This window comes from Empidonax traillii, unplaced genomic scaffold (assembly GCF_003031625.1).
Source record: "Empidonax traillii isolate 1590-97213 ecotype Southwest subspecies unplaced genomic scaffold, ASM303162v1 scaffold787:size292032, whole genome shotgun sequence".
Classification (NCBI taxonomy): Eukaryota; Metazoa; Chordata; class Aves; order Passeriformes; family Tyrannidae; genus Empidonax; species Empidonax traillii.
In genome coordinates, this window is record NW_020955980.1 from 26,736 (window position 1) to 52,819 (window position 26,084).

Here is a 26,084-nt window from a genome sequence, read left to right on the forward strand (position 1 = left end):
GGAGGTGGGACCAGCCGAAGCCTGCAGAGAATAGAGCTTCTAGCAACAACAGCTGCCCGGAACTGCCTGAGAGCCAGCTACAAGGGGTCAGACCAGCCCCAGCCTTACAGACCTCTGCAGGATTTCCCTCTCCTGGGCCCCCAAGACCACACCTTCCCTTCTTCCCTGACTATCCCTTCCCCCTGAATAAATAGACATATCCTTCCAACCTATCTCTCCAAGTTCTCTTATCAGAACCCCCCAGGATTCAATGTTCCCTAGCAGGAACCTACCCCTGTACTAGAACCTTCTGTATTTCCCTGTATATAAACTGTCTTCTTGGTTAATAAACTGCCATTTTGTGGGTCACATATTTTGTGTGTGTGCCCGTCCCCCAATGCAAAATGCGCCCGGAGGTCTTCCCGCAGGTTCCCCCCCCCAAACCTGCTAGAGTTACGGATTCAGAAATCAGGTGCATGTCTTTCTACATGCACTGCACGGAGTGTTTAATTTGGTCTCCTGCTTCCACTCTAAATACCTTTCATGCAGGTTAGCCAGTGTGACAGCTATTCTTGATTGGGTTGGGACCATTTTGTATATGGATAATCAGTACACAAGCACTTGACCTGGAATATATATGCAGGTGAGCCTGAGCCCTGGGATGCTAGGGCCATGCTGTGAGTCAGTAGAACAACTCACTCATCAACAATCTCCCAACAGGAATAGTTTCAGGAAGGCTACCAGCTACTTTTCTGTCTTCTTCACCTGTGTAGGTCTTCATTGCATCATTGGTTCTACAGTACAGAATTATGACAGCCACACTAGTGAGTGAAATTTTCACATTTTTCTCCTCCACCACCAAGAGCTAATTCAAATTTATTCAGATCTAAAGCCAATTTCAAAGAAATTCAGAAACTCTCCTTTCAACATCTCCATTCCAGGAAAGAGTGGAGCAGGTTTCTAATTTCAGTTAAATGCTGGGCAGATTTCATCTCTCTTTGTATTATATTTATGGTCCTTTCATCACTGGACATTTGCAGCTTGTTATCTTTTGATTGTTTTATTAAAATATATGTGTGGGCAGGGGAAACCAAACTTGCAAAAGCATTCATCTCTTTGTTACCATTTGTTCCATTTGGCTCCACATATTCAGGCACCTGTCTCTATACTTTTTTAAGAGTTCTTTAATAAATAACACGTCCAGATTGGGTCCCAGGAGTGCAGGAGGGGTGACCATGCCATTCCCCCTCTGGCTAGCCAGTCAGTCACCTTTGCTGACCTCAGGCCACCAACACATCACCAGTTTTATGCATGACCACTTTTTCACAGGCATGACAGTGCTGACGAGCGTTATGAAAAGGTTACTTTTGCAGGTAAGGCTGTACAGAGCTCTGCTTGTGACCACAGGAGTTACCGTCTGAATGCTGCTTCTCCACTTCCTGCTGCTTCCTCAAGATTTTCTGTCTCATCTGTGAAAGCTGGCCGCCTCCTCTAAGTTAAAAACTTGACTGTCATTCTTGAGACTCCTCTCCTATTATCACTCTGATCTCTTCCAGGTGAGAGCTTAAATCCTCTCTGCTTCTAATTATCCTGCAAGCCCAAAAAAAAAAGGACATTGTGCTCTTAGGCTAAATCCACTGTGTGAAAAACACAGCCCAAAATGATAGCTAAGAGGGAAGGGAAGCTAATAAGAAGGAAATGTTTCTTCCCTGGAGTGACTTCTAGTCTAGACCAGGCACTTGTTACGTGACATTTTTCAGAGAAAAAAGGAAAACATGGACTCAGGATGTAAGGTGATAATATCTGAGGGGTGACTGTGACTGCTAGGTGGTTTGTGCAGCTTTGAATGAGTGTCTCTACTGGGAAACAACAGTAGCAACAACTTGAAAAAAAAAAAACAACAACCCCCTGAATCTTCACTGCCCTTGTTGAAGCCCTGTTTCCTTAGGACCTGGGAGAGTGTAGGAAACCTTGTTGGTCCTCTTCTGAAGCCCTCTGCCTTCATCATCCCCTCCGAGACACAGAGGTGGAGGAGGCTGGGCTGCCTGGGACTGGCAGATAGACCAGTGCCCAGCACTCGGGTGCTTCACTGGAACAATCAGCCCAGCTGGTTGCTCAGGCAGGGAAAGGAGCAGCCTGGTGCAAATCAGCAGGGAGACAACTTAAAACTCTGCCAGCGGCTAAAAACGACTGAGATGGGGCTACAGCACCCTCCCTCTGCCTATCCAATTTACTACTGTCCTCTGGAGAAATAGCCCAGAGCGTGTTTTTTTCTCAAGTTTTTTTTCTTATCCTTCTGGGGACTGTTTTCTTTTAAAGAACTCTTACCCTATAATTAGAGGAATCACATCTGTCTTTGTGTGTTTGCATTTCATCATACAATCTGATGGGATATCAAAACAAATAAATACAAACAGGAAGTACATCATGACACCAAAACCAGTGGCTGAATTTTATGGTCCTTCTGCTCTGTCAGGTCATTAAATTCCTTATTGCCTTATGTTTTTCTCCATCAGTGACAGCAACTGCCACAGTACTCACTTGCCTTATAAGATGCTTCCCGATTTTAAGCTGGAAAATGCTATATTATAGTTAAGAATCCTAGCAACTTAAGGGAGATGCTGAGGGGGTGGGAAGGGGCATACTCATTAATCATATGATGAATGAAAGAGTTTCTTTTTTAGGTTGTAATTGGCTAGAGGGGCCCCAAGATGAAAAGTGTGTTTACAGTGCTCAACTTTTTATGAGCACAAATGCATATATTATGATGGCTTAGAGCCTGGGCAAAAGCTTGGAGTTTTACCTTCTTTCAGTAAGTAGATTTGATCTAACCAGATAAAAGCAGCAATACAAATTTTCACAATAGCAGTTGGCCTTTATCTGACCAGTCTAAGAACAAAGGTTTACTGTTTGCAGTATATCTTTCAATATCTTTTTTATGGCCTAGATAAATATTACAAACTCCTTGTCAGTAAGGCTTTCTGTTAGATTAAAAGAAAAAGGATGCTTTTTGAAGGTCTTTGGGGTTTTTTCCTAGAAATTCTTCCAAGTGCCAAATACAAACAGTCCTTCACAGCCAGTGTATATCACCAGCCTGTGGGAAACATTCCCATAGTTTTTACCATGAGTGAAGAAAATATGAATGATATTAGGCCATTAGACAAGGATATTTTGTTATGCCCTTGATAGAAGTAGTAGGAATGATTCTCATTTCCCTACATAATTTTGACTTGTGAATACATAGAGAAGACTGCATAATGGGAGACTCAATTCATTTGGATGGCAGGAAGGGACCCAAGATCTGAAGAATGAGACTGAGGTACATTTTTCTATTCAGATGAATTTCAGTGGATTTTAGGCAGCTAAGTCCCCAAAATGTGATCTGAAAGGCCCTTCCTTCGGTCATAAACTCACAAGGCACTCCCCCACCCCTGTCTGCTGTGGTTCCCACCACATGTAAGCCATTGCACAGGAGCACCCTGGGGTGAGGAGCCTTGCACAGCAATTGCAGGTGTTGGGGAGGTCAATACAAAGCACGTGGCCCCTGTCAGACCTCCTCGGGGGAGCCTGTGTGGAGCACCTCTAGCTGCAGCTTTTGAGTCTGGTGCAGGGCATACGAGCCATGAACATTTTCCTTCAACCTTCGGCCAGGGAAAGGAGAGGTCCCTGATGCTCTGGCCCAATTAGACCATTAAAGGAAGTGGAAGACCCGAGTGCTTAGCCTGCCTCAGTCTGAGAAGCTTCAGTCTGGTTCTCACTCAAGGAAACTGCTCTAACCACAAGGCTGTAAGCATGTAATTGTGTCAGGTAACAGCACCTGACATCTGTCCTGCAGAAATGTGGCTGTGCACACAAGAATGCATTTTCAGCAACGGCAAATGCAGGGTACTGCACCTGGGGAGGAATAACCCCAAGTACTAGTACAGGTTGGGTGCTGACCTACTAGGGAACAGCTCTGCTGAGAAGGACCTGGGAATATTGGTGGATGACAAGTTGACCGTGAGCCAGCAGTGAGCCCTTGCTGTCGAGAGGACTGGTGGTATCCTGGGATGCATCAGGAAGAGCAGGCTGTGAGAGGTGATTCTGCCCCTCCAATTGGCCCTAATGAGGCCACATCTGGAGTGCTGTGTCCAGCTCTGGGCTCCTCAGTACAAGAAAGACAAGGAGCTACTGGAGAGGGTCCAGCAGAGGACAACAAACATGATAAGGGGTCTGGAGCATCTCTTATGAGGAGAAACCACAGGAGCTGGGCCTGTTCAGTCTTCCTTCAGAGAAGACTGAGAGGGGAACTCGTTATTGCATACAAGTATCTCAAAGGCGAGTGCCAAGAGGATGGTGCAAGACTCTTTTCAGTGGTGCCCAGCAACAGAAAGAGGAGCAATGGCCATAAACTGAAACTTCTGCATGAGAAAGAGCTTCTTTACATTGAGTGTGGCAGAGTACTGGAGCAGGCTGCCCAGAGAGGTCGTGGAGTCTGGAGACATTCAAAACCAACCTGGACACATTCCTGTGTAACCTACTCTAGGTGACCCTGCATTGGCAGGGGGGTTGGACTAGATGAGTTGAACAAGATGATCTCCAGAAGTCCCTTCAAACTCTAACAATTCTGTGATTCTGTGATTTTTTGCTGAGCAGGGGTTGGAAGATAAACTTCTTGAATTATTTTTGGAATAGAATATTTCTTGCTTAATTATCGTTGCTTAATCCGAAGCACTAGTTTAGCGAAAATCCAAAACCATATTTCAGCTTTAGAGCCCGGTGTTGAGTACAGAATTAGCAATGGATGTTACTGTCCTCTAACTCCCTTTGTCAGTACATGCCTCTGGCATAGTATTGCATCGAATCAGTATTCCTCTTGTTTTGCCCAACTGGAGTATTACAGTCAACACCTCAGTTTTCTTTTGCAATTAACTTCCACTTTGAGCTGCCAGTTCCCACAGTCACAGCCTCAATGGCTTTGAGCCATTCTCAGAAAAACTGAAAGTCATTGTAAAAACCTGCAGCCTGTGGAAAGGACTCAAATTGGAGAAGTTTGTGTAGAACTGTCTGATGTGGGAGGGACCCCACACTGGAGAAGGGGAAGAGCATGAGGAGACCTCTCCTTGAGGAGGTAGGACTGGCAAAGATAGCATGTCTGAACTGACCAGTTCTTCTAGATACTTTAGAAGAAGTCTCAGCCCTGTAACATATAAACAACTTAGACCGGTTCCCATTGTTTGCATTGCTTCTTACTCTCCTTTTTTAGTTTTGGTTTGGTTTGCTTTTTTGGTTGGTTTGTTGTTGTTATTCAAGTCTGCTTCATTCTGATTGGGTGTTGTCGCAGTTGTGTGTGTCGGGAGGGGAGCGGTCCAGCTCGGGGTTTGTTACTCTTCAGTGAGGTGGAAAATAAAGCAGCCAGCTAGCCAGAGTTCACACACTCGCTCACTCATGCAGCTCAAAAGAGAGGCAAGAGGCGGTTCTAAAGGCAGCTTGAAGTTTGAACCCAGGAGCAGCAAAGCTGCGTCTAAAGAGCAACAAGCTGAACTATTTTATTAAGAAAATGGAGGGCTTTTATAGGGTTTGGAAGGGGTGGTTCTGGAACAGGGGAGGAGATTAGGAGGAGCATGCAAATCCTCACACATACATTGGGTAAAAGGGAATAAATATACATAAGAAGGATGAACTGGGTGGTAACAAGGGAGTGGTAAAGACAAAAGCCCACCAAACAGGGTAATTGGTTGGTACCTCATGGTAACTCAACCCATGGGATAAATGTTGCTGCCTGAGGGCAGGAAAGTCCATGAAGAAGGAACAAAACATGGAGGACAAATCTGTGTGTAGATTTGCCTCACAAACATAACACTGTGGTGTAAAAAGTCTCAAATGGTGGTTTCCATCATCTGAACACTCTCTGGGCTTGTCTCCTCAATGCATCTGGCTTTCCATTCCTGGAATGATGTCTCAATAGGTGATTCTTCAGGTGCCATCTGATTTCCAACAGGGTGTTTCCACAGAAGGGTCAAGCGCAGTGCAAACAAGATCAGAGCTGCACTAGCCAGGGATAGGGCAGATAATCATGCATGGGCTGTGTTAGGTTTGTGCATGCTTTCTAATCTTCATTATGATGCTTTGCTTGGGGTTACTTTTCTGACTGGACAGCTAGCACAACAAAATTCCCCAGAAAGATAACTAAGTCTTACCTTTAAATCCAGGCTGAGGCACAGTGGAAAGCAGGCAGATGCAGTAGGTCATACTAGTGTAGGAATTCAGCCTCATTTATATCCTGGGGCAATTGGTCTATGTCTAAGTCAAAGGAGAGTGAAAAGAGAAAGACACTGGGGAAATGAAGATGGAGTAAAAGCACACTGGGCTTGAAAGGGAAAGGAGAAGAAAAGAAAGAAAGGGTTTCTTTGACTTTGTTGCGGTTCTTGTTCTAGAACTTCTGACCTGAATCAAGAGTCTTTTAAAATCTGAAAGTCCTTCTAGCTGAGATTATCGATATTGAGTCAGGCTTAACCTGAAACTAAGCAAAAATGCCCTCATCTTACCCGAAGGTTCTGTATTGAGTTTGTGTAGGTTTGGGAAGAAGCTGCCAGAAGCTTCTCCAATGTTCTGTAGAGCCAGTGCCAGCCTGGCTATGAAATGGATTCACTGCTGACCAAGGCCAAGGCCATCAGCAACAGTGGTAGAGCCTCTGGGATAACAGGTTTAAGAAATGGGGAAGAACTCTGCAGACACCAAAATCAGTGAAGAAGGAGGGGGAGGAAGTGCTCCAGCTGCTGGAGCAGATTCCCCTGCAGCCTGTGGTGAAGACCATGGTGAGGCAGCTGTGCCCCTGCAGCCCATGGAGGGCCATGGTGGAGCAGATACTCACCTACAGTTCCTTGAGGACCAACTCTGCAGCAGATCAGTGTCCCAAGGGCACTGTGCCCCTGTGGGAAACCTTTACTGGAGCACACCCCTGGTGGGACCTGTAGACCTAAGGAAAGATTAGCCAATGCTAGAACAAATTTACTTGTAGGACTTGTGACCCCATGGGGAACTCACAGTGGAGCAGCCTGTTCCTGAAGGACTGCACCGTGTGGAAGGGGCCCATGCTGGGGCAATCTGTGAAAAACTGCAGTCTGTGGAAAGGACTCAAATTGGAGAAGTTTGTGTAGAATTGTCTGATGTGGGAGGGACCCCACAATGGAGCAGGGGAAGAGCGTGAGGAGACCTCTTCTTGAGGAGGAAGGACTGGCAGAGACAGCATGTCTGAACTGACCACAACCCCCCTGCCCTGTCCTCCTGTGTCATTGGACAGAGGAAGAAGTAGAGAGTTTGGGAGTAAAGTTAAGCCCAGGAAGAAGGAAAGGGGAGGGAAGGTGTTTTACGATTTGGTAGAACAAAAGGCAAAAAAAAAAAGTTATTTCTCATTACCATACTCTGATTTGACTGGTAATAAATTAAACTAATTTCCCCAAGTCAAGGCTGTTTTGCCCATGACAGTAATCAGTGAGTGATCTCTCCCTGATTACATGACAGTAATCAGTGAGTGATCTCTCCCTGGCCTTACCTTTGGATCTTTCATCGGATCTTCCCTCCCGCTGTCCAGCTGAGGAGGGGAGTGATAGAACAGCTTTGGTGATCACCTGGCATCCAGCCAGGGTCAACTCACCACAGGTTCCAAACTCCCCCTGATCTTTGTTTCCCTTTCCCAGTAGCTTTTTCATGCCTACGTGTTTTGTACCTGCAGCTGATTTCTTTATTGATACTGTTTCTGACTGCTGCACTTGGCCAGCTTCTGGCAGAAAGATCTGGGGGTAACTAACTAGGAAGAATAGTTCAGATTAAATAAACATAAAACAGTCTCTGTTCAGTTAGCTGAACTCTGGACATATACATAAAGAAGTTGGCTGAAATACACTTTCAAAATAGTCACAAGAGAAGCTGTAAAGTGATGATGAAAGCAGTGTGCATATCAAAAGTTAAATCTGTAATTTTAAACACTAACATATCACTTTAAAAATAATAAGGGACAATGAAGACAGTGTTTACCTCTTTGTTGTCTAATGTTTTGGGGTACAGAGGAAGAAAAGAGGACTATCTTCTATGCATTGGTTTAACAGGCAAGAAATATACCCTGCAGTTGTTGAATCCTATCTTTCCCTTTTCTCTGGGGAACTTTTGTGCTGCCTGTGACAAGTAGTGGTGTTTCACAGAAAGGCATCAGGGTAACAGCAGCACTCATGCAGGCTCCAAGAGAGCTCTTGCATCTTGCTGTCCAAACTGAAAGACCCTTAGCTATGAAGTTAAAGGGAAGAAAAACCTTCCAACTTGGCAGTAGGATTAATGTCTATCCTTAATCCCAAAGTAGGCTTGTGGCAATTAAAGATGAGATTCTCATACACTTATCAAAAGTTGCTGCTACCATTATTATACATATACCCTACTCTTCTGACCTACAGAAAACGACATGGATGTTTTCATGAAAATTAGCATTAGCAAAAAATGTACTATTTTTTCTCCTTTTTGATGCAGATATGAAACTTTTACCAGCTTTACATCTGTCTTTACCTTTTTGTCCACTGACCACATCCTAAACACCAAAATGACTGGTACCCTTGGTCACAGGACCTCATCCTTTTGGAATTATTTCAAGTAGTCTGTGCATGTGATGGGCACACAAGTCCTCCGGCTGACTGAGCTGTCATCTACAAAGAATCTCCTTAGAAGGATATCATGGTCACTGCAATAGGTTATTAAAAATATTTTTAAACTCACTTCTGCTCCTTTTTTTCCCCAAAACCTATGGCTGACAACTGAGAACAGAGGCCTGCTGCTCATTTTCATAAGCACACACAGTTCATACCTGTTCCCTCCCACTGGTGTGTGCTGGTTTATGTTTGACCTAGGGTTATGTGAAGGAAGCATAGGAGGCTGCTGCTGCTCAAAACCACTTCTGAGACTGAAATTTTCCTTTCAGGTCACTCTTTTATAAAGCAAGCCTCAGGCCTCAGCAAGGACAGAAGCAGGGTATGTAACCCATTCTTTATTTAGGTGGGATCCAGTGCACTTTTGTTGGGGTTGTGGAAAGGGGAATAGCAAGTTCTTTCTAACTCTCCATGGGAGAGTTATTACTCTGGAATGAGTAACAAAAAGAGACAGTCATAGTCCTCCTTTTCAGCTTTACTTCAAGCCTTGCTTACTGACAGTCTGTCTGGGTGTCCTAAGGCATACACACCTGTGATGAGATAAACAGGCACTGCTACAACATCCACTCTCAGGTACTGCCAGTTCTCACAATTTTTGCTGTGCTAGTGAAAGTTTCTAGGTGATTTAAAACCAAGTTAACAAAAGTTTTGCAAAGAAGTACAATAGTGAAAGTTCCAGATGACTCAAAGCATCTGCATCTGCCTTCCCCGATCCAGATGCACAGGAGGTGGAGACCAGAGCTAGAGTATGTGCATTCTGTATGCACTCACTTGATGCCTTTAGATCTAGGTAGAATATTCACCCTGCATTGTAAAAGTTCTTACCATTGCTCAGAAACATAACCTGCCTAGGACTTCCCATCCCGAAAACATTTGCTGCATTTTTCAACCCACTCCTACTTTTCCCCTTCACTGCTTACTGCTTCTGACATCAATGCAGTAAAAGAAAACAAAATCTCACATGCTGGGCCCTGGTTCTGAACTTCATTGCTCCAGTTTTCAATAACGAAAATTTTCAATAATTGACAGGACAAGAGGATATGGTCTCAAGCTCTGCCAGGGAGGTTCAGGTTGGACATCAGGAAAAACTTTTTCACTGAAAGGGTGTTTAAACATTGGAACAGGCAGCCCAGGTAGGTAGTGGAGTCACCATCCCTGGAAGTGTTCAAGAAGTGACTGGACGTTGCACTTAGTGCTCTGTTTTAATTGGTGTGGTGGTGTTCGGTCATAGGTTGGACTCGGTGACCTTTGTAGTCTTTTCCAACCTTAAAGATTCTAAGATTCTGTGAATGAAGCATTTAGACATCCTTTTATCTCCATGTCCATGCACAGACATGTAACTGAATGGGAGGATCCTCATTTTGTGGGAAGAATATTCTTCCCGAAAGGTTTTAAAGGCTAACGTACAGCATTGAAGGGTTGTATAAAATGCTACATGATGGGATTCTGTTAAAATACAAAACTTTGCTGTCCTCATGAGAGCAGTAAGAGGCATTACTTACTGCCAGCATGGCCATCCTGCTCATGGAGGGACAAGATCTGGGAGAGACGGTAATAACTTACGTGGAAAAAATTAAGGGAGCAAAGAGTTTACAAGTGAAATCTTCCTTGTCAGTAAGCCAGAGCAGAGGTGGAATCTAACAACTGTTGAAAGATTGTTAGGTATTTGTTTAACTTACAAGAAAAAGCAAATAAGTATAAAGGGAAAGGTGGCTAAAAATCTTACACCATTTTCTTATATTCTAATAAAGAAAATAAAACTACATTTTAAAATTTAAAAACAACATTTCCTAATTCTCCTATTCTAAGCATTTTGAAGTTTTTCTAGCTGTACACGTGTCCATCAAATATTGACTTCCAAAGTTCTGTCTGCCACTGCTTTTGATGATGCAGTGATTTTGCCCAAACTTTAAAAACTAGCCATAGCATCCAGGCAAATACAAGGAATGAAAATGTAAAAGTCTGAAAGATAACTGTAATCTAAAACTATTTGTGCTAAACATCTTATATTACAATGTCAACAAGAACCAATGTCATAGTTGTCAAATGCTAGAAGGGAAACTTGGTGCTTTCTTTTCATGGTTCTAGGAAAGAAAATTGCAAAAAAGGAAACAAGATCTCATTACCTGCTATATGTTTATCTGAGTCTTTTTTAATAGCCTACAACATTCTGTAGTCACAACAACAAACATTACATAGTTTACTGTTTATAATGCCCCCTTTAAAAGTGTATGCTAGGTCAAAAAAGAGGTTAGTAAATATAATAATTTCTAGTACTTGGAATTATTCCCCAGAGAAGAAGTTAAAGTCTCTTAAGTGTTTTTTTTAAGTACAGTACAAAAACATCCACCTTAGGGCTATTAATTTGCTCTGTTCTTTACTATGCTCAATAAAACAGAATTTTGATGCTCACTACCTGCAATTTCTTTTTCTTTGCAGCACATTTGCTTTTCTTTGCAGCACATCCTAAATTCCTTAGTGAGACAAAATGTGAATGAAATTTGAATGCCAGGACTTCAGAATTCAACACTCTCATCCTATATTCATAGTCTCTTTTACTTCAAGAATCAGATCTTGTCCTCAGCACACGAGAATGTCCTAAAAATGTAAAGATTAGTATTTTAAGTTGCGAGGTATTTGTGTTTCTCACTTGGTGTTTGAGCACCTTGGGTGAAAATTTGCAGACTCACTCTAGTAGTCACAGCTGTTACAAGTTAGGGGTTTAATATAATCAGATGACTTTGAGATGTTTGGTAGAGTGAGATTGGACTGTGCTGTCATATCCTTGTATTTCCTACGTAGCGGAAAGTCTCTAAAAATTGGCTTGCTCTTTGCTTTGGTATTTGCAATGGGAATGTCATAGTGGTTTCTACTGACAGACTTTTTCATTTCCCAGAAATCCCTTTGCATGACAGCAGTAAGATGATTTGAGTTAAATAGTACAGTATTCTGCATAGAGGTTTGTACTTGTGCTTTAAAGAAGCAGTGTGCTCAAATCAGAACAATAATTGTTCAAAGCCCCGCTTTTTTCCTCTCTGAAGTAGATTTACTTTGCAGATGTTAGATGGCCATTGAGGGCTTGGTTCCCCAAGGGTTTACACTTTACAATTTTTAAGCAGATTGTGCTGGAGGACACAAAAATTCTTCCACTGGGTTGTCATTTCATTTCAATAAATGCTTGTCTAAAAGCAGAAGCAGATGGTTGCAATCTTAGTTAGAAGTTTTTTAAAAAAAACAAACTACAGTGCACAAGCAACCACTTCAGGGCTAATAATTTGCTCTGTTCTTTACCGCGCTCAATAAAGAAGACCTTCCTTGCTTTGAAGAGGTTTTTGTCTTGGATTTAAAGGGAGACAGGCAGACAGATGGCATAATGCAAAGAAAACACAGAGGGGCAATATATTAATAAACCAATTCATCAGCAAGCTGCATAAATTAAGTTAGCCACCTTTTTGTATAACTTAGGAACTTACAGTTCAGGAAATACAGTTTTTCATAAAGTATGAAATCTTGCAGCACAGTTTCAGGCTATTGTGTCTTTTCTGTTCCTTCTATGTGAGCCTTTTTCCTGTCTATACCTCCAAAACTATCTCACAACCATTTCAAGAACAATTTCACATTGTCAGTGTAGTCTGAGGCTCCAGGAGCCCCAAAAGAGGTCCTCCTCTTAAAAATTCGAGGCTGTTAGGTGCTTCTGTGTGACAGCAATCTAAATTCCAAATAGGTAATAGCCCTCACAAGGGCTCAGGGAAAGAGCAGCGTTGGCCTGCTCTGTTGAGATGACTGGATGATTGCACTCTACTTGGGTATTCCAAACTGTTTAAACCTGTTTGGATAACTGATTAAGGAATTTAGCTAATACACCAGCATTACCAGTTCCATGGCCACAGCTAGGCCAAGATTTCAGCACCTACCTAGTGGGGTCATGGTGCAACCCTTAAGGTACATAAAGAAGAGTTACTTTTTAGGTCAGAGGAGTTGCTCTCATCTTTTTGGGGCCCATGTTCTGACGAGACAGCCTATCAGATAGCACGTATTAGACTTCAGAGAAAGGGTAGATCCCAAACCACTTATAACTTCTAGTGCGACATTAGTCCTCCCTTCTTCTAAAAAAGGGCTCTACAAGTCACTGCACAGACAGCCAACTGCAGAATTAACGCTCCCTGTTTTCACTTTGTTTCACCCAGGTTCACGATGTTATGCCATCAGCTAGTGCTTGTGTTCGGACTCTCGCTAGCTAGTGGGGTGTGTGCATCCAGGAGCTGCTACTCAGAACCCCAAGTCTCCATATATTTTTTCTGCAACCTCACAGATATTCCAGTTGTGCCGAAGGATACGGTGAAGCTTTTCCTAACTTACAACTATATCACACGAGTGACTGACACTTCGTTTCCGCTGCTGGAGCACCTGTTTTTGCTGGAATTCGGAACGCAGCTGGTCTATCCTGTCACCATAGGGAAAGGAGTTTTCAGGAACCTGCCAAACCTGCGTATCTTAGATTTGGGATACAATAGGATTCTTCGACTGGATCTTGATGCCAAGTCTGACTGTACTACGCCTGTTTCAGAACTACCTTGGGAATTCCATCCTTGAGGAACGTTACTTTCAAGATTTGAGATCGTTAGAAGAATTGGATCTTTCAGGGAACGAAATCACCAAACTTCAGCCTCATCCATTATTTTATAATCTGACAGCCTTGAAAACTGTGAACCTGAGATTCAACAAGATATCCAAACTGTGCCAGAGCAATCTTACAAGCTTCCGAGGAAAACACTTTTTTTTGTTCAGCCTCAGTTCTAATTATTTGTATAAGGCAGAAAGTGTGGACTGGACCAAATGCCCAAATCCTTTCACAAATATTACATTTAACTCACTAGACCTTAGTGAAAATGGCTGGAGCACAGAGAGAGTCCAATATTTCTGTACAGCCATTAAAGGGACTCAAATCAGTTCTTCAATATTTAGGAGTCATACAATGGGTTCGGGATTTGGCTTTCCAAACTCAAAAAATCCAGCTAATTATACTTTTGCAGGACTAGGAAGAAGTGATCTCATTTCCCTTGATATTTCAAGGGGTTACATTTTCTCTCTCAATTCTTTAGTCTTTCAAAGCCTCAGTAATCTGGAAGTGCTGAACCTTTTCAAAAACAAGATAAATCATATCCAAAGGCAAGCATTTTTTGGCTTGGGCAACCTAAAAACTCTCAATCTCTCAAATAATCTTTTAGGTGAGTTGTACAATTATGCTTTTGAGGGTCTACATTGCCGCAGCCCGGGGGGAATAGGAAACGGACGCCACTGCTGTTAGGGTGCTCAGCTGGGATATTTATTAAGTGCTCAGCCGAAAACTCAGGGTAAAAAGGGCTGCGGCACAACGGGCTGTTGCCAGCTGCTGAGCCAAAATGGCATCGCCGGGTGAGGGACGAACGGGGGTTTATATAGGGTCGGTGGGAGAAGGGGCTAGAACATGGGAGGAGTTTAGGGATTGGCAGGGGGTACAACCAATAGGAAAATGTACAGAGAACGCGCCGATAGTAACAGCCAATAACATAAAGAATCACCTCAGCTAGGCCCACCCATGCTGCAGCTCTGACCATCCAATCCTAGCTGAGGGATTTTAACCAATAGGATTACAGGGTTTCGTGAGGGGAATAAAATCTCATAATATAACAATACAATATATAAATATAACTCCTATAATAAACATTAAATATGTTAAATATTATTAAAAACCGTTCATAAATATTTAGATAAGTAAAGTCCATGTTCCCAACAATGAATAAACATCTTCCTTTCAAAGTCCTTTTAATATTTGTCATAAGTCTCTTTCCAACGATGGAATTCTGCTCTTTTCGCGTCCTCCGCACTACATAGTGTAGCATATATTGATTTACAGCAGAATGATATTGGGATGATTGGTAAAAAATCATTCCGTAACTTAGTACGTCTGAAAATAATTGATCTCCGAGGCAATGCCATTAAAAAGCTCCCTTCCTTTCCACATCAGTTAATCTATATGGATCTGGGTGAAAATATATTACAGCTTGTGTGTGAGAGAGATTTATGTTTGGATATGTTTGGGGAACTGTCCAAACTCAAGGATCTCCATCTGAATAAGAACTACCTCAGTGCTCTTCCACAGGACATTTTTAGAGGTCTAACATCTCTAAAAACCCTTAATCTGGCTTCCAACCTGTTGTCTCATCTTTCTCCTGGGCTTTTTCCAGAGACCCTAAGAAACCTCAACTTATCCGGAAACCATCTGCTTTCCCCTGACCCAGAAGTCTTTATGACTTTGAGTATTCTGGATATAACACATAATAAGTATGTCTGTGATTGCTCTTTAAAGAGCCTACTAGTGTGGCTAAATGAAACCAATGTAACCCTAGCTGGCTCAGAATCTGACAAGTACTGTGCCTACCCACCTGAATTTGCAGGGGTACCACTGTCACATCTGGAATATGACGGTTGTGATGAACTCCAGGAGGCACTCAGGTTCTCACTATTCATCTTCCTCTCTGTCACCCTTCTCATGTTTCTGGTGTCAGCTGTCATTTTTACTCGCTGTTGGGGGATTTGTTTTATCTGGTATAAAACTATCACCAAAAAAATAATAGCCAGCCGTCCACAAGTAACTGATAAAAGTGAATACAGATATGATGCCTATCTGTGCTACAGCAAAAATGACTTTGAATGGGTCCAGAATGCTTTGCTAAAGCACCTGGATTCACAGTATTTGGATAAAAACAGATTTACCTTGTGTTTTGAGGAAAGAGACTTCTTGCCTGGGGAAGAGCATATCAATAATATTCGTGATGCCATTTGGAACAGCAGGAAAACAATTTGTATTGTGACCAGGCAGTTTCTCAAAGATGGGTGGTGTGTGGAAGCCTTCAATTTTGCCCAGAGCAGGTACTTCTCTGATCTGAAAGATGTCCTCATAATGGTAGTGGTTGGGTCACTTTCTCAATATCAACTGATGAAACACAAACCAATTCGAAACTTCTTACAAAGGAGTCAGTATTTGCGGTGGCCTGAAGATTACCAAGATGTAGACTGGTTTCTAAATAACCTTTCTTCCCAAATTCTGAAGGAAAAAAAGGTGCAAAGGAAAGCCAGTGGTATTGAGCTGCAGACTGTAGCAACTGTCTCACACTGGCAGTATGGCAAATATCTGACATTGACATTCCTGGCAAATATCCCATTTCCAGCTGTGCCATGGCAGGAGTAAAAAGAAGTTTGAATCATCTTTCCTTGAAAAGACAGGCAGAAAACTGATTCAGTATAAATCCTACAAAACATAGAGACAGCTTGAAAGCAACAAGAAAATAGATCAAAGTACAATTATTTTACGGACTACAGTTTTCAGAAGAATTAAATGAATCACAGACACTCCACATTTTGGATGTTCATCTTCAGAGAATTCAGTTCTGATTTTCAGAGTACTACAGGTGGGTTTCAGTTAGAGAAGGATGCTCATGGTTGTTTTTATGAAAAGAGCCCATGGAGTGACCAAATATGCTTTCAGGCACTGCCTGACCATCAGTTCATGAACAAATTATTTCTGTGCTTTCTGAACTTTTAACTTTATGCTCCATTTCAAAGTAAAATCATTGTTTTGCACCTTTGTGCTTTAAATTTTCATAACATAGACTTCATTTGTTTGTTTCCTCCTCAATTACCCTCAGCTTCTCAATGGGAACATAACAAACTTTGGACTTCATTCCTGCCCTTCCCCTTCACAACTTCTGTTGTAAAACTACAGTCACTGGTCTACCTCATTTGCTGCTGGTGCTTTTTCAGTTGGGCTGCCTTCTGCCCTGCAGAGAGGAACAGGCATTCCCTTTGGATCTGAAGCAAGCCTAGGCTTGAAAAGCAAACAGGAGACTACCTCAGTAGCTGTGCAGGCTGTACACCGTCCCAGTGACTGACAGGCAGCTTTGGCATTCTGGGATTGGGAAGTACACTTGCACTTTGTAATTGGACTGTGTCACTTGGGTTGGTTCTCAGCATATCCTGTGTCCTGATCAATTCTAAGGTGTTTTTCCGCTTCTACTGAAATGTTTTGAGTCATTAATGTCTGGTAGTTTCTTACTTCTCTAATTATTTTACCACTGTTTGCTCAGATGTGTCTTCAATATGTTGTTCAGGGGCATTTTAACAGAAGTCTGACTCGGTGTTCACTGATACAGAACATGCACCTATTATTTTGATTGTGACATACTCCTTGAGTGTACTGTTCATCTCTGTGCATTTATTCAACAAAAGACTACCAAAATACTTTCAGCAGGGCCTCAGTGAGGCTTTTTGCTGTAGTGAGGAAGCAGGGATGGAAGGTTTTATAAGTTGTCTGTCTTGACCTTAGCTGCAAACAAATAATACCAGCCAAACTGTTTTGATAGAGACAAGAAAGTACAATCCAATTCACATGAATGCAGTCATTTGAACGTAGATGCGCCTGTGGCTGATCTAATTTACTCTCAGCACACCAGTAGACAGGATTTCTATTGATAAAATTACTACAGTTAGTACAGCATTTCTTCCCTCTCAATCAGTGTATTCATTCAGGAAGATAAAAATGTCTAAACCTTGGAATATTTCTCAGGCAGCACGGGACACGGGGTTGCAGATCGAAGGAGGGATGGACTGTGCAGGGGAATCCCTGGGTGTCGCTGTTGGCTCAGGTAACAGCCCGGTTTTCAAGAATCCCTTCTGTCTCCCCGCCACTGCAGCTGCTGGCACTGGGGGAAAATGGTGCTGCAGAGTGAGGACCTGGGAATCACCAGCAGCCCCGGCCTCCCAGAGCCTCTCCGGGCGGTCAGAAAAGCCACCACGGGCGTTTCAGGAATGCCTCTGTACGATGAAGATCGTCTGCAGGTCCAGGTTGTTTGTGCATCTGTACGTGGTGTAAGAGTTGGGCATTTTAAAAGCACCCTTAGAAATTATATTTGAATGATTGTCACAACACATTTTTTCGCGAAGTGTTGATTAAGAGCCCTCTCCAGCTTGGACCTCACTGTACACTTACAAGGCACTCCTATCACTTCAGGAAGTTAAAACTTACTTCTGCTAACCTACGTGTGCAGGAATGACGAGTACATACAGGAGATGTCTTTATGGCTCTTCCATTTAATTTGAAATGCTTCTGTCTTCCTCATGCTTATGCCACTGGTGGGAGGCAGGTACATAAAGGTTGCATTTACTTCAGGCTTTGGAAAGGTCTGTCATTTTACATAAAGGTTTTAATAAAACTTTTGCATGAAATTTCATTGTCTGCCTCTGTGCTTGCTAACATTTTGGAAAATTAAAGAGATCACACCTGTGTCAGAAGCAGCTGGTAAAACTTCTTTCAACCACAGAGGCAGCTTAGAAATATAGAAGCAGCCCAGCCTCCATCTGTGTCTTGCAAATTCTGTTGCAAGGGGTCAACAAAAAAGCAGTAAAAGACTTTTTGGAGAACATGCTGTTGAACCATTCCTGATTGTGGAGTGGTCTACAGGCATATGAATAACTGCAGTGTAAAATTTTTAAAGAGATCCAAAATATCTTTCTTTTTTACTTGCTGTGAAACTATTCCAAGCCTGAGATGCTCAGAATAAATACAGTTGGTGCAGTCTGTCCTATATGATGAAAAATCACCTTCAAATAGATGCCAGAAGCCTGAACATCACCTCTGTAGAGTCACCTATCTTAAATGACAAAGCCTGGGGAATTGTCAAGAAAGAGCTTGTGCAGACTTTATACTCCTCTGCTCAGCAGGAACCACAAAAGCATCCTGTACAAAAATGGAGAATGACTATGTTTTATGAATTAAGGCCATAAATTGAGCCTTAAATTGAGCCTCAACCTCATAACTATTGATTGGATTTCCTTGAGGCTCGCTGGGAACATTACTGTTCTATTAGAATTTTATGGCTCCTTAGTTAAGGATACTCTCATCAGTTTTACTCACCTTCCTCAGTGAAAAACATAAACTTGTTGGAGGGTGTCCAGAATAGGGTGTGAAGTGTGGCACTGGCTCTAAAGCAAAGCTATTAAGATGGAAGGCGGTGAATTTATTCGCAGTAGCAGCACAGGGAATATCCAAAGGACAGTGACTCAGTGCCCCATGGTATCAGCTCAGCTATTCAATGGTAAAAGCCTCCTGCCACCATTGCAATATATATTATAAATATTAACTGGTCAAGCAGGCAGTGTTGTTCAACAGGAACAGCTATTCAGCCTGTCCGAGCCCAAGGATTGCAAGGGCTCCTCCTCAAAATCAAGGTACCTGGGACCAGGACCCAGATTCTACAAGCATATCTCTATGGAGAGTAACAGAAGCCACCAGTTATATGCCTACATATTATTTCATATTTTATATTATTCTTATTTTACATATAGTGAAACCTGGCATCCTCTCCACTCTGACAGGCATACTAATCTCAGCAAAGTGCAATTATTTTTGCTAATCCCAATCCCTAATCCCTCCTCAGAGAGACTGTTCCACGTGCAGGCAGATACATCACCTTGTTAATTAACAAGATCATAGATCTAACTACTAACAGTTAGTATCCAGCATTGCTCCCAACCCAATAGACACACTACCTGTGTGGAGAACATCAAGACAGATGAGACTGCAGACTTCAGCCTCGAGTGGGACACTCCTACATTGCTCAGAATCACTCTGCCTTTAACTTTCTTGTGTCACATCATTAACTCAGCTCCTTTGCTGACTTCTGGGTCTTTTTCAGCAGGACAGCTCTCCTTCTCAGTGCTATCTGCATTTCAGATCATGGGATCCCACTTCTCAATTTCATGTGGTACTGATTATTTTACAATGGCTTTGACGTGTTCTCTTCTTGCTGGAGCTGCAAATAGGAGGAGCCCAGTTAAATCACACAGCAAGGCTCATACCTGGCAAAACACTTACAAAGAGCAATACACAACTGAGTGTCAGGAAAGAGTGGTGGAGATGCTGCAAATGGAGCAGAAGCTTCACATGTGAATCTCTGGCAAAGCAGCAAAGTTAGGAAGGGTACATGTGCTTAAGTATCCTGCCACAGAAAGGGGACTTGGGTTCCATAGGAAGTGGCAACATGAAGACAGACAAGGAACAATATACATCTTTAGGGTCTGACTCCACAAACATGAGCCAGCACAATGCCCTGATGTAGTAAGCAGATTCACCTGAAAATAGGACTAGCACAGGCAAATATTTGCAGGGTTCCTTTGCACTTATACAGTACTACCAACAGCAAGTAGGCAGTTCTGTAAAATAAGGCTTCCAAAATCAGAAGACTGGTGTAAAAAAAACCCCAAAGATTAGGAAACAATTAGACATGTCTGGTATTTGACTCTGTAAGACATTTTTCACTTTCTACAGGATCATAAGAAGGTTCATGTAGTCCATGAATAGAAAAGACTTTTTGAAATCATCCAAGTATTTCAGGACTTCTGCATAGCTGTGGGGAACATCTGAATTAATCAGGCCTTGAATAAAGAACTTTAGGAAGGTGATGAAGAAAAGACAGGCTGGCCTTTCCAGCTTCCCAGACCTCTCTGGGCAGTGGTCTTACATCACATATATCCTCTTCCATTCATGCAAGATGTTTTAGCTGTTTCTATTAAGTAGGAACAGCAAAACTACAGCCTTGACTGCAATGAAATAATGGGAAGAAGAAGTGGCAATATGAACACTTCCCATACAGACAAAGTGACATCAGTAGACCTCACAAGGCCTCTTCTGGTGATGATTTCATTAGGTTGCTTGTCAGACTCTGAGAAGGTATCACACCTTTGGAATGCCAAACAGCTCTTTCTGCTTTTGGGTATGAGCACTTTTTCCTAAACAGCTTTTAGTTACTTGTTTTCTAATTTGTCACTCGCAAAGATGCGCTGAGCATCCCGGCCTTCACTCTCACTATGCTGCTCCTGGCAGCCATCAAAGATTCCATATACCTGAAACAGTGCTGCAGGTGCTGCTCCATCATTATTTTCTTTAACCAAACAAAAGCAAAGTAAAGTTTAGAAGCTGAGATTTGCCCAAAAGGCCACTGTGAGCACGGACTTGAGCGACAGAAAATGCTGTATGCCAAGCAGGTACCAGGAGTCTTAAATTCAGCCTTATTAGTCAGTCTTGCATCACATCTAGGAACTATTTGTTGGGCCAGGCCAACTCCCATGTGATTGCTTCTTGCTGTTAGTGCAGATTGACAGAAGGTTTCTCTTCCCTTTCTAACCTTAGCTTTGGGTTTTGTACTGTGTATATACCGTATAGTGGGTGCCAAAAATAAGTCTGCATTTCCCTTCCCAATATGCAAAAGTCAGTATGTAGGTATGACATAAATTATTTCATAGTGCAAAGACTATCTATTCATAGCACACTCTGTTTGTTTCAGACATGCAGTTTTCCTTCCTTTCAGATAGCCTATTCTTTTTCATTTGTATTAAAAATAAAATCTTTGAGAACTTCAAGCAAGAGAGAAAAAATATATTTCTACTGAAACTAACAATTCTCCAAACAGGAAGGTTTCCTTTTTCCTGTTTAGACATTATGTTCAAAGAAAGGAAGTCAGGATTTTCAATGATAATAATAATTATATGGCATGTAAACATCAGTAAGTATCAAAGAAGGCTTCACTCTCTATTTAGTGGGTCCCAAATGCCACGCTGCTGTTCAGAGTATTTTTACCAGTTCATCAGTCTTTTGTAACACTGGATTTCTAAGCAGTCATTGCATTGGCTTGCTCAGCTGTGTGTAAGATTCCACAGTGAAAGAACAGCATGATCAGACTGGCATGGAGGGCAGTGATGGAGAAGAGTGCAGCAAACAGAGAATCCTCCTACAAAACAATGAGTTTGATATGGCAGATTTGGGGGGAGGGGGTGAGTCAGGATTACACACACCAGGATTACACATACAAGGCAGTGTGATCATTTCATGTTGCCACCCAAAACTTAGCACTTCAAGTCATGAAGTCTTTCGACGCCATTTCTAAAAATTGACTTATTGGCGCAATTTCAGCATTGTGATTAGGTATAGTATCAAAACAGATATCTGGTACATGTGGTGCCTTGTAACAGTGAACCTAGGAGTGCTTTATAAAGAAAAGTGCATTTTATTATCCTCTCATTAAAGACAGAGGAATTGAGGCAGAAAGAATCAAGTTACATACCTTTGGTCACGGTCAGTACAGGGAGGAGAGCTCATGTCTGACAAAGGGTAAGCTATAAGGTCTCTACTCAATTTTGTAGAAGTTTTGTAACACACATTTGTATTACCTTGGAAACGAAAGTTTTCTATTTATCTGCAGAACTAAGTAGCAGAGTAAGGCCTCCACTTTATGTGCCACTGGTTTGCCCATGTGGGGCAGAACAAGTCTCACAGGGAGGAGAAGGTAGCTGAAGAGTCATTGAGAGTTGCCAACTTGAGTGCCAGTGATTTTGGGATGATCTGAGCCTATTCAGTATAGGAGCAAGAATTCACTGGGCTTTTCACTAGGAGTGGCTGACAACTCTTCAGGCACCCACGTGGTCTGGTATTTCTGATGAGGGCTTGCAAATTAAGAACAACAGGAAAAATAGTGGAAGATATATGGCCCCATGAGGACATAGTCCTCAAGAAGATGGAGCTGTGGGAAGGGGAGCAATGGAGTAGAGAAAATAGGGAGAAGGCAAAGCAATTCTAAAAACACAAACTCTCTTTTGACAACTCTGAGTTAATAAAATTTCACTTATGATCAGGAAAAAGTCTTGGAATGAGCCACTTGGATATGTTGCTTCAAAACAGTGAGGCCTAAGAATTGAATGTGAATAAAGGAAAAAAAAAAAGGTGATACAATTACCTGTGATTTAGAGAGTACGAGAAACAAAGAAACAAATCACAACTATAGCCTCATTTTTCCAAAGATCTGATGTGCTGGAATTTACTCCCTTTAAGTCAACCAAAAGGAAAAACCAGTCCCATGTACCCAGTCTTCCCTTTGGGATGGTGAGAAATGCCAGGGTGAGTCACTTACTTTGTATAAGAGTGTTAGCAGCTCTCCTCACATAAGCATCCGACACTCCTGAAAAGAAGGCCTTGAATTTCTCACTCTTTTCCTAAGGAGAATTGCCTTCAAGCTGCAAAGTGTGAACACATTCCAACTGCCTGCCGCAAATATCTTGCAATTTTCAGTGTCAGCTTCTTTAATTTCAAACTTTGCTTTGCAACTTCTTTTTGTAACCTCCCCAAGTTCCACCCTGTCAAACATCCCTGGACCCAGGCAAGGACCATTTTGTGCTGTGAGAGAGGGCTGAGAGCAGCTGACACTTAGGACACTGCATGGCAGGAATATCTGTGTGATTAAATACAAGTTAGGAAAGATCTACAAACCATTTAGCTCAGTTATGTCCACCATACTCACTACCCAGACTTCAGAGAAAACCCAGGGATTAATCACAGCCTTTCCCCCAAAGTGTAGGCTGCATTTTTCATGCCAGAGGCAAGACCTTTTAAGAAGATGCCAGCTGAGTCTTCAGCTGTAGTGCTGCCCCTGACAGACCTCATGGCATGAGGGAAAATCCAGGCTGATGTGGAACAAAGAGAAATCCAGAATACACATCACCTTTACAATAATCCCTTGATACTCTTCAGGACCACATCCAGCAAGAGGAAAAATGTAGGCTGTCGGTTAGTACAAAGCTGGTGGTATTTCACTCAGTTCTGTCTTTACAATTCTTTATCAGGAAAAATCTGGAATGTGAGTTGATGGAGAACAGACTCAGGCTGGGACCGACAGAGCTTGGTTAGTTTAAATAATGAAGGAATTTCTTCTTTTTTGTTCCTAAACTAGAGAGAGGCTTTAAAAAAGCCCATGCAGTTTTCTGCCCTATTTTTTCCATTTTTGTTCAATTCTCCTGCCCCAGGTTCTGTATGAAGATGGAAAAAACCACTTAATGAAAGAAAAGACAGGCTAAAAAGATTTGTAGTCTGGTGTGAAAGATCTGAAAAACCCAGAGAAGCAAAACAGCTACAGGAAAGTTTTATCTGAAGTTAACAGAGGTTTTCATTGTGAAGATAGAGAAGCCGCACTACTACAGAGGGCACTGTCCATGCCAGCTCAGTGTGTATTCATACTGTAGGTGCAGTGACTAAATGAAAGACAAAGAATGATAGGAGAGGTCAGTAACCTGAAACTTTTAAAGAAGCCTGTGCAAATTACCCTCTTCAGGCCTCACTTCTTAATCTTTTTCATGAGAGGACAGAAAAAGCCCTGTATCCTAAGGCTGCTGTAATTGTAAGGATATTAAAACTGAGGGACAATTAAACGATGTGGTGATGAAGCAATGAAAATATAGAAGACAGATAAGAGCTTAGTTTTTTTCAACTTACTTAACTCCTCATAGAAGAGAAATATATGGGCTTGTCCTAAGGCCTTGGAAGTCACACTGGCACTTGTCTTCACACCCAGAAGAGCCTACACTAAGAAGAGATGTTATTTCAGGTTTTTTGTTAAAACTGGAAAATCTTTTTTATTTAGCATGACTTCTGAAAAGAAAATAATGTAGTTCACCAGAAAGTGGGAACCCACTCCCCCTGGGTGTTCTTCCTTTTGAGTATTTACTCAAAAACTGTGGGTGTTTTTGCTAACAGTGTCCTTTTCATCAGTGTTCTTCTCTGAAGAGACTCATTCATAATATTCTCATTTGGGTACACAACACATTTACCCCCTAGACACTTCAGAAATCCGCAGGTCCATTCATACCCCAGCACACACATCAGAAGGCTGTTTAAAAAGCCCCAGGAAGTTTGCTCAGTCGTGCTATTTTAGGAGACCTGGACTGGGTCTTGGAATTTTACAATATTTAGAGGATTTGGCACCGTGACTGTTTCCACATGAGGACATGTGTGCAGCCAGAACGCGCACCATACACCTCGTGAGAGAGGGATAAGCTACCTGCAAGCTAAGCAATAAAGAGGAAGGCCTGTAAAACGCTTGAGAGTAGCTGTAGTAAATAATTTGGGGAAGGCTGACCCAGTCAGCCAAGAGCCTGATCCTGAAGAGAGAGACAGGTCAGGCTGCAGGGGGCAAACCACAATGCACGGGCTGGGGAACATTTGCTGTTCCCTACCTACACCGTGCCCTGGGAGGAGGGAGGGACAGTGCATACAGAAAAGGTTAGCCTATCTGAGCATGGGTTATAACATCATTTGGTGTTAGCTGAAGGGACAGAACTAAACCATCTTGGGTTACAGTACTATAAAGCACACAGTTACAAAGCCTGGCCTTCCTCTGCACAACTCCACTAAGCCAGCGTATGTGTTACGGTCCTAAAATGGTCAGAATATAAAAGGGCTGCCCAGTCTTAGCAAGTCTGTGGGATAAGAATGATGCAGTTTTCTACAGAGTTCCAACATATTTGCTGGCAGCTCCCGAAGGCACCAGAGATGCCCCTTTTCAGTCCATCCTGCTGACCCTGTGGTGAGGAGGTGGCAGTGGAGACTCTACTAGCTTTATCCTTCTCATCCAACAGGCAACCTGGGACACCTGCTCAGACACCATTGACTGAATTCAGGGAGCAGCTCCAGGGACACTGTTATTAGTAAACAATCATTCTGCCATTCAAGTTACTCTCTATGGCTCCTTGCATGGTCCAAGGTTTAGGAAGGATCCGTGTCTCGTCTCAGGCTTGCATGTTCTCAGTATTTGCAAGCCCTTAGGAAAAAAGCCTGGCACTATAACTTAGGGACCTATGAGGAATATCTGCAGAAAAATATTTTCCAAAGCAGGTAGCTGCAGGTAACCACTATGGCTGGGCCATTCTGCTTTCTTGGTTTTCAGAGAAAGGTGGTATTTCTCATATATCTGTTCTCCCATGGGAGCAGGCCATTTGTTCCAGGAACTGGCTCAGACTTCAAATTCAAGAGGCAGAGCAATGGGTGATGAAATCCACTGAATAGACCTACATCTTCCAGAAGCACAACAGCAGCTCTTCTCAGCAAAGCCTCTGTAGATTTACCACTTCTCAGATGACCTGAGAATCCAGACTTTTTACCTTAATAACTTACTGCTCTCTGACCTCAGTTTTACCCCTTCAAAGGAAAAAGCTTAGCAGGAGACACTCTGGAGGGATACAGCTTGTACTTCACATATAGAAGTAAGTATCTTTTCTTTCAGTGACCCTTTGGTAGCCCTTGCACCCAGGTTGGAGATCTCCCCATATCCTGTTGACTGTATTTCATTGCCATGACAAAGCAGCGACAAAGCGGCACATCCTGCCTGAACCTACGAACCTTAGGCCAGCCCCTCATCTTTAGTTCCAGGACATATGCATTAACAATTCCTGATGAGCTACCACAATGTGTTGGTGCCTTTGCCACTGAAATCTGGCATTACAAAATATCAGTCTGTTCTCCTGGAATGTGTATCTGAAGCCAGAATCTTCACAAAAAGCTGTTACGCCATCGAA

General features: G+C 42.5%; 1 protein-coding gene across 1 annotated transcript; it reads left to right on the top strand.

The window, feature by feature from the left end:
* The first annotated feature begins 9,766 nt into the window (after nucleotides 1-9,766).
* On the top strand, nucleotides 9,767-26,047 carry TLR5 (toll like receptor 5). Its single transcript, XM_027901478.1, is given in 5 exon segments — nucleotides 9,767-9,784; nucleotides 12,839-13,189; nucleotides 13,191-13,912; nucleotides 14,522-14,657; nucleotides 25,939-26,047. Coding segments are annotated over 4 exon segments (1,311 nt in total). The 5' UTR covers nucleotides 9,767-9,784; nucleotides 12,839-12,845.
* The last annotated feature ends 37 nt before the right edge of the window (nucleotides 26,048-26,084 follow it).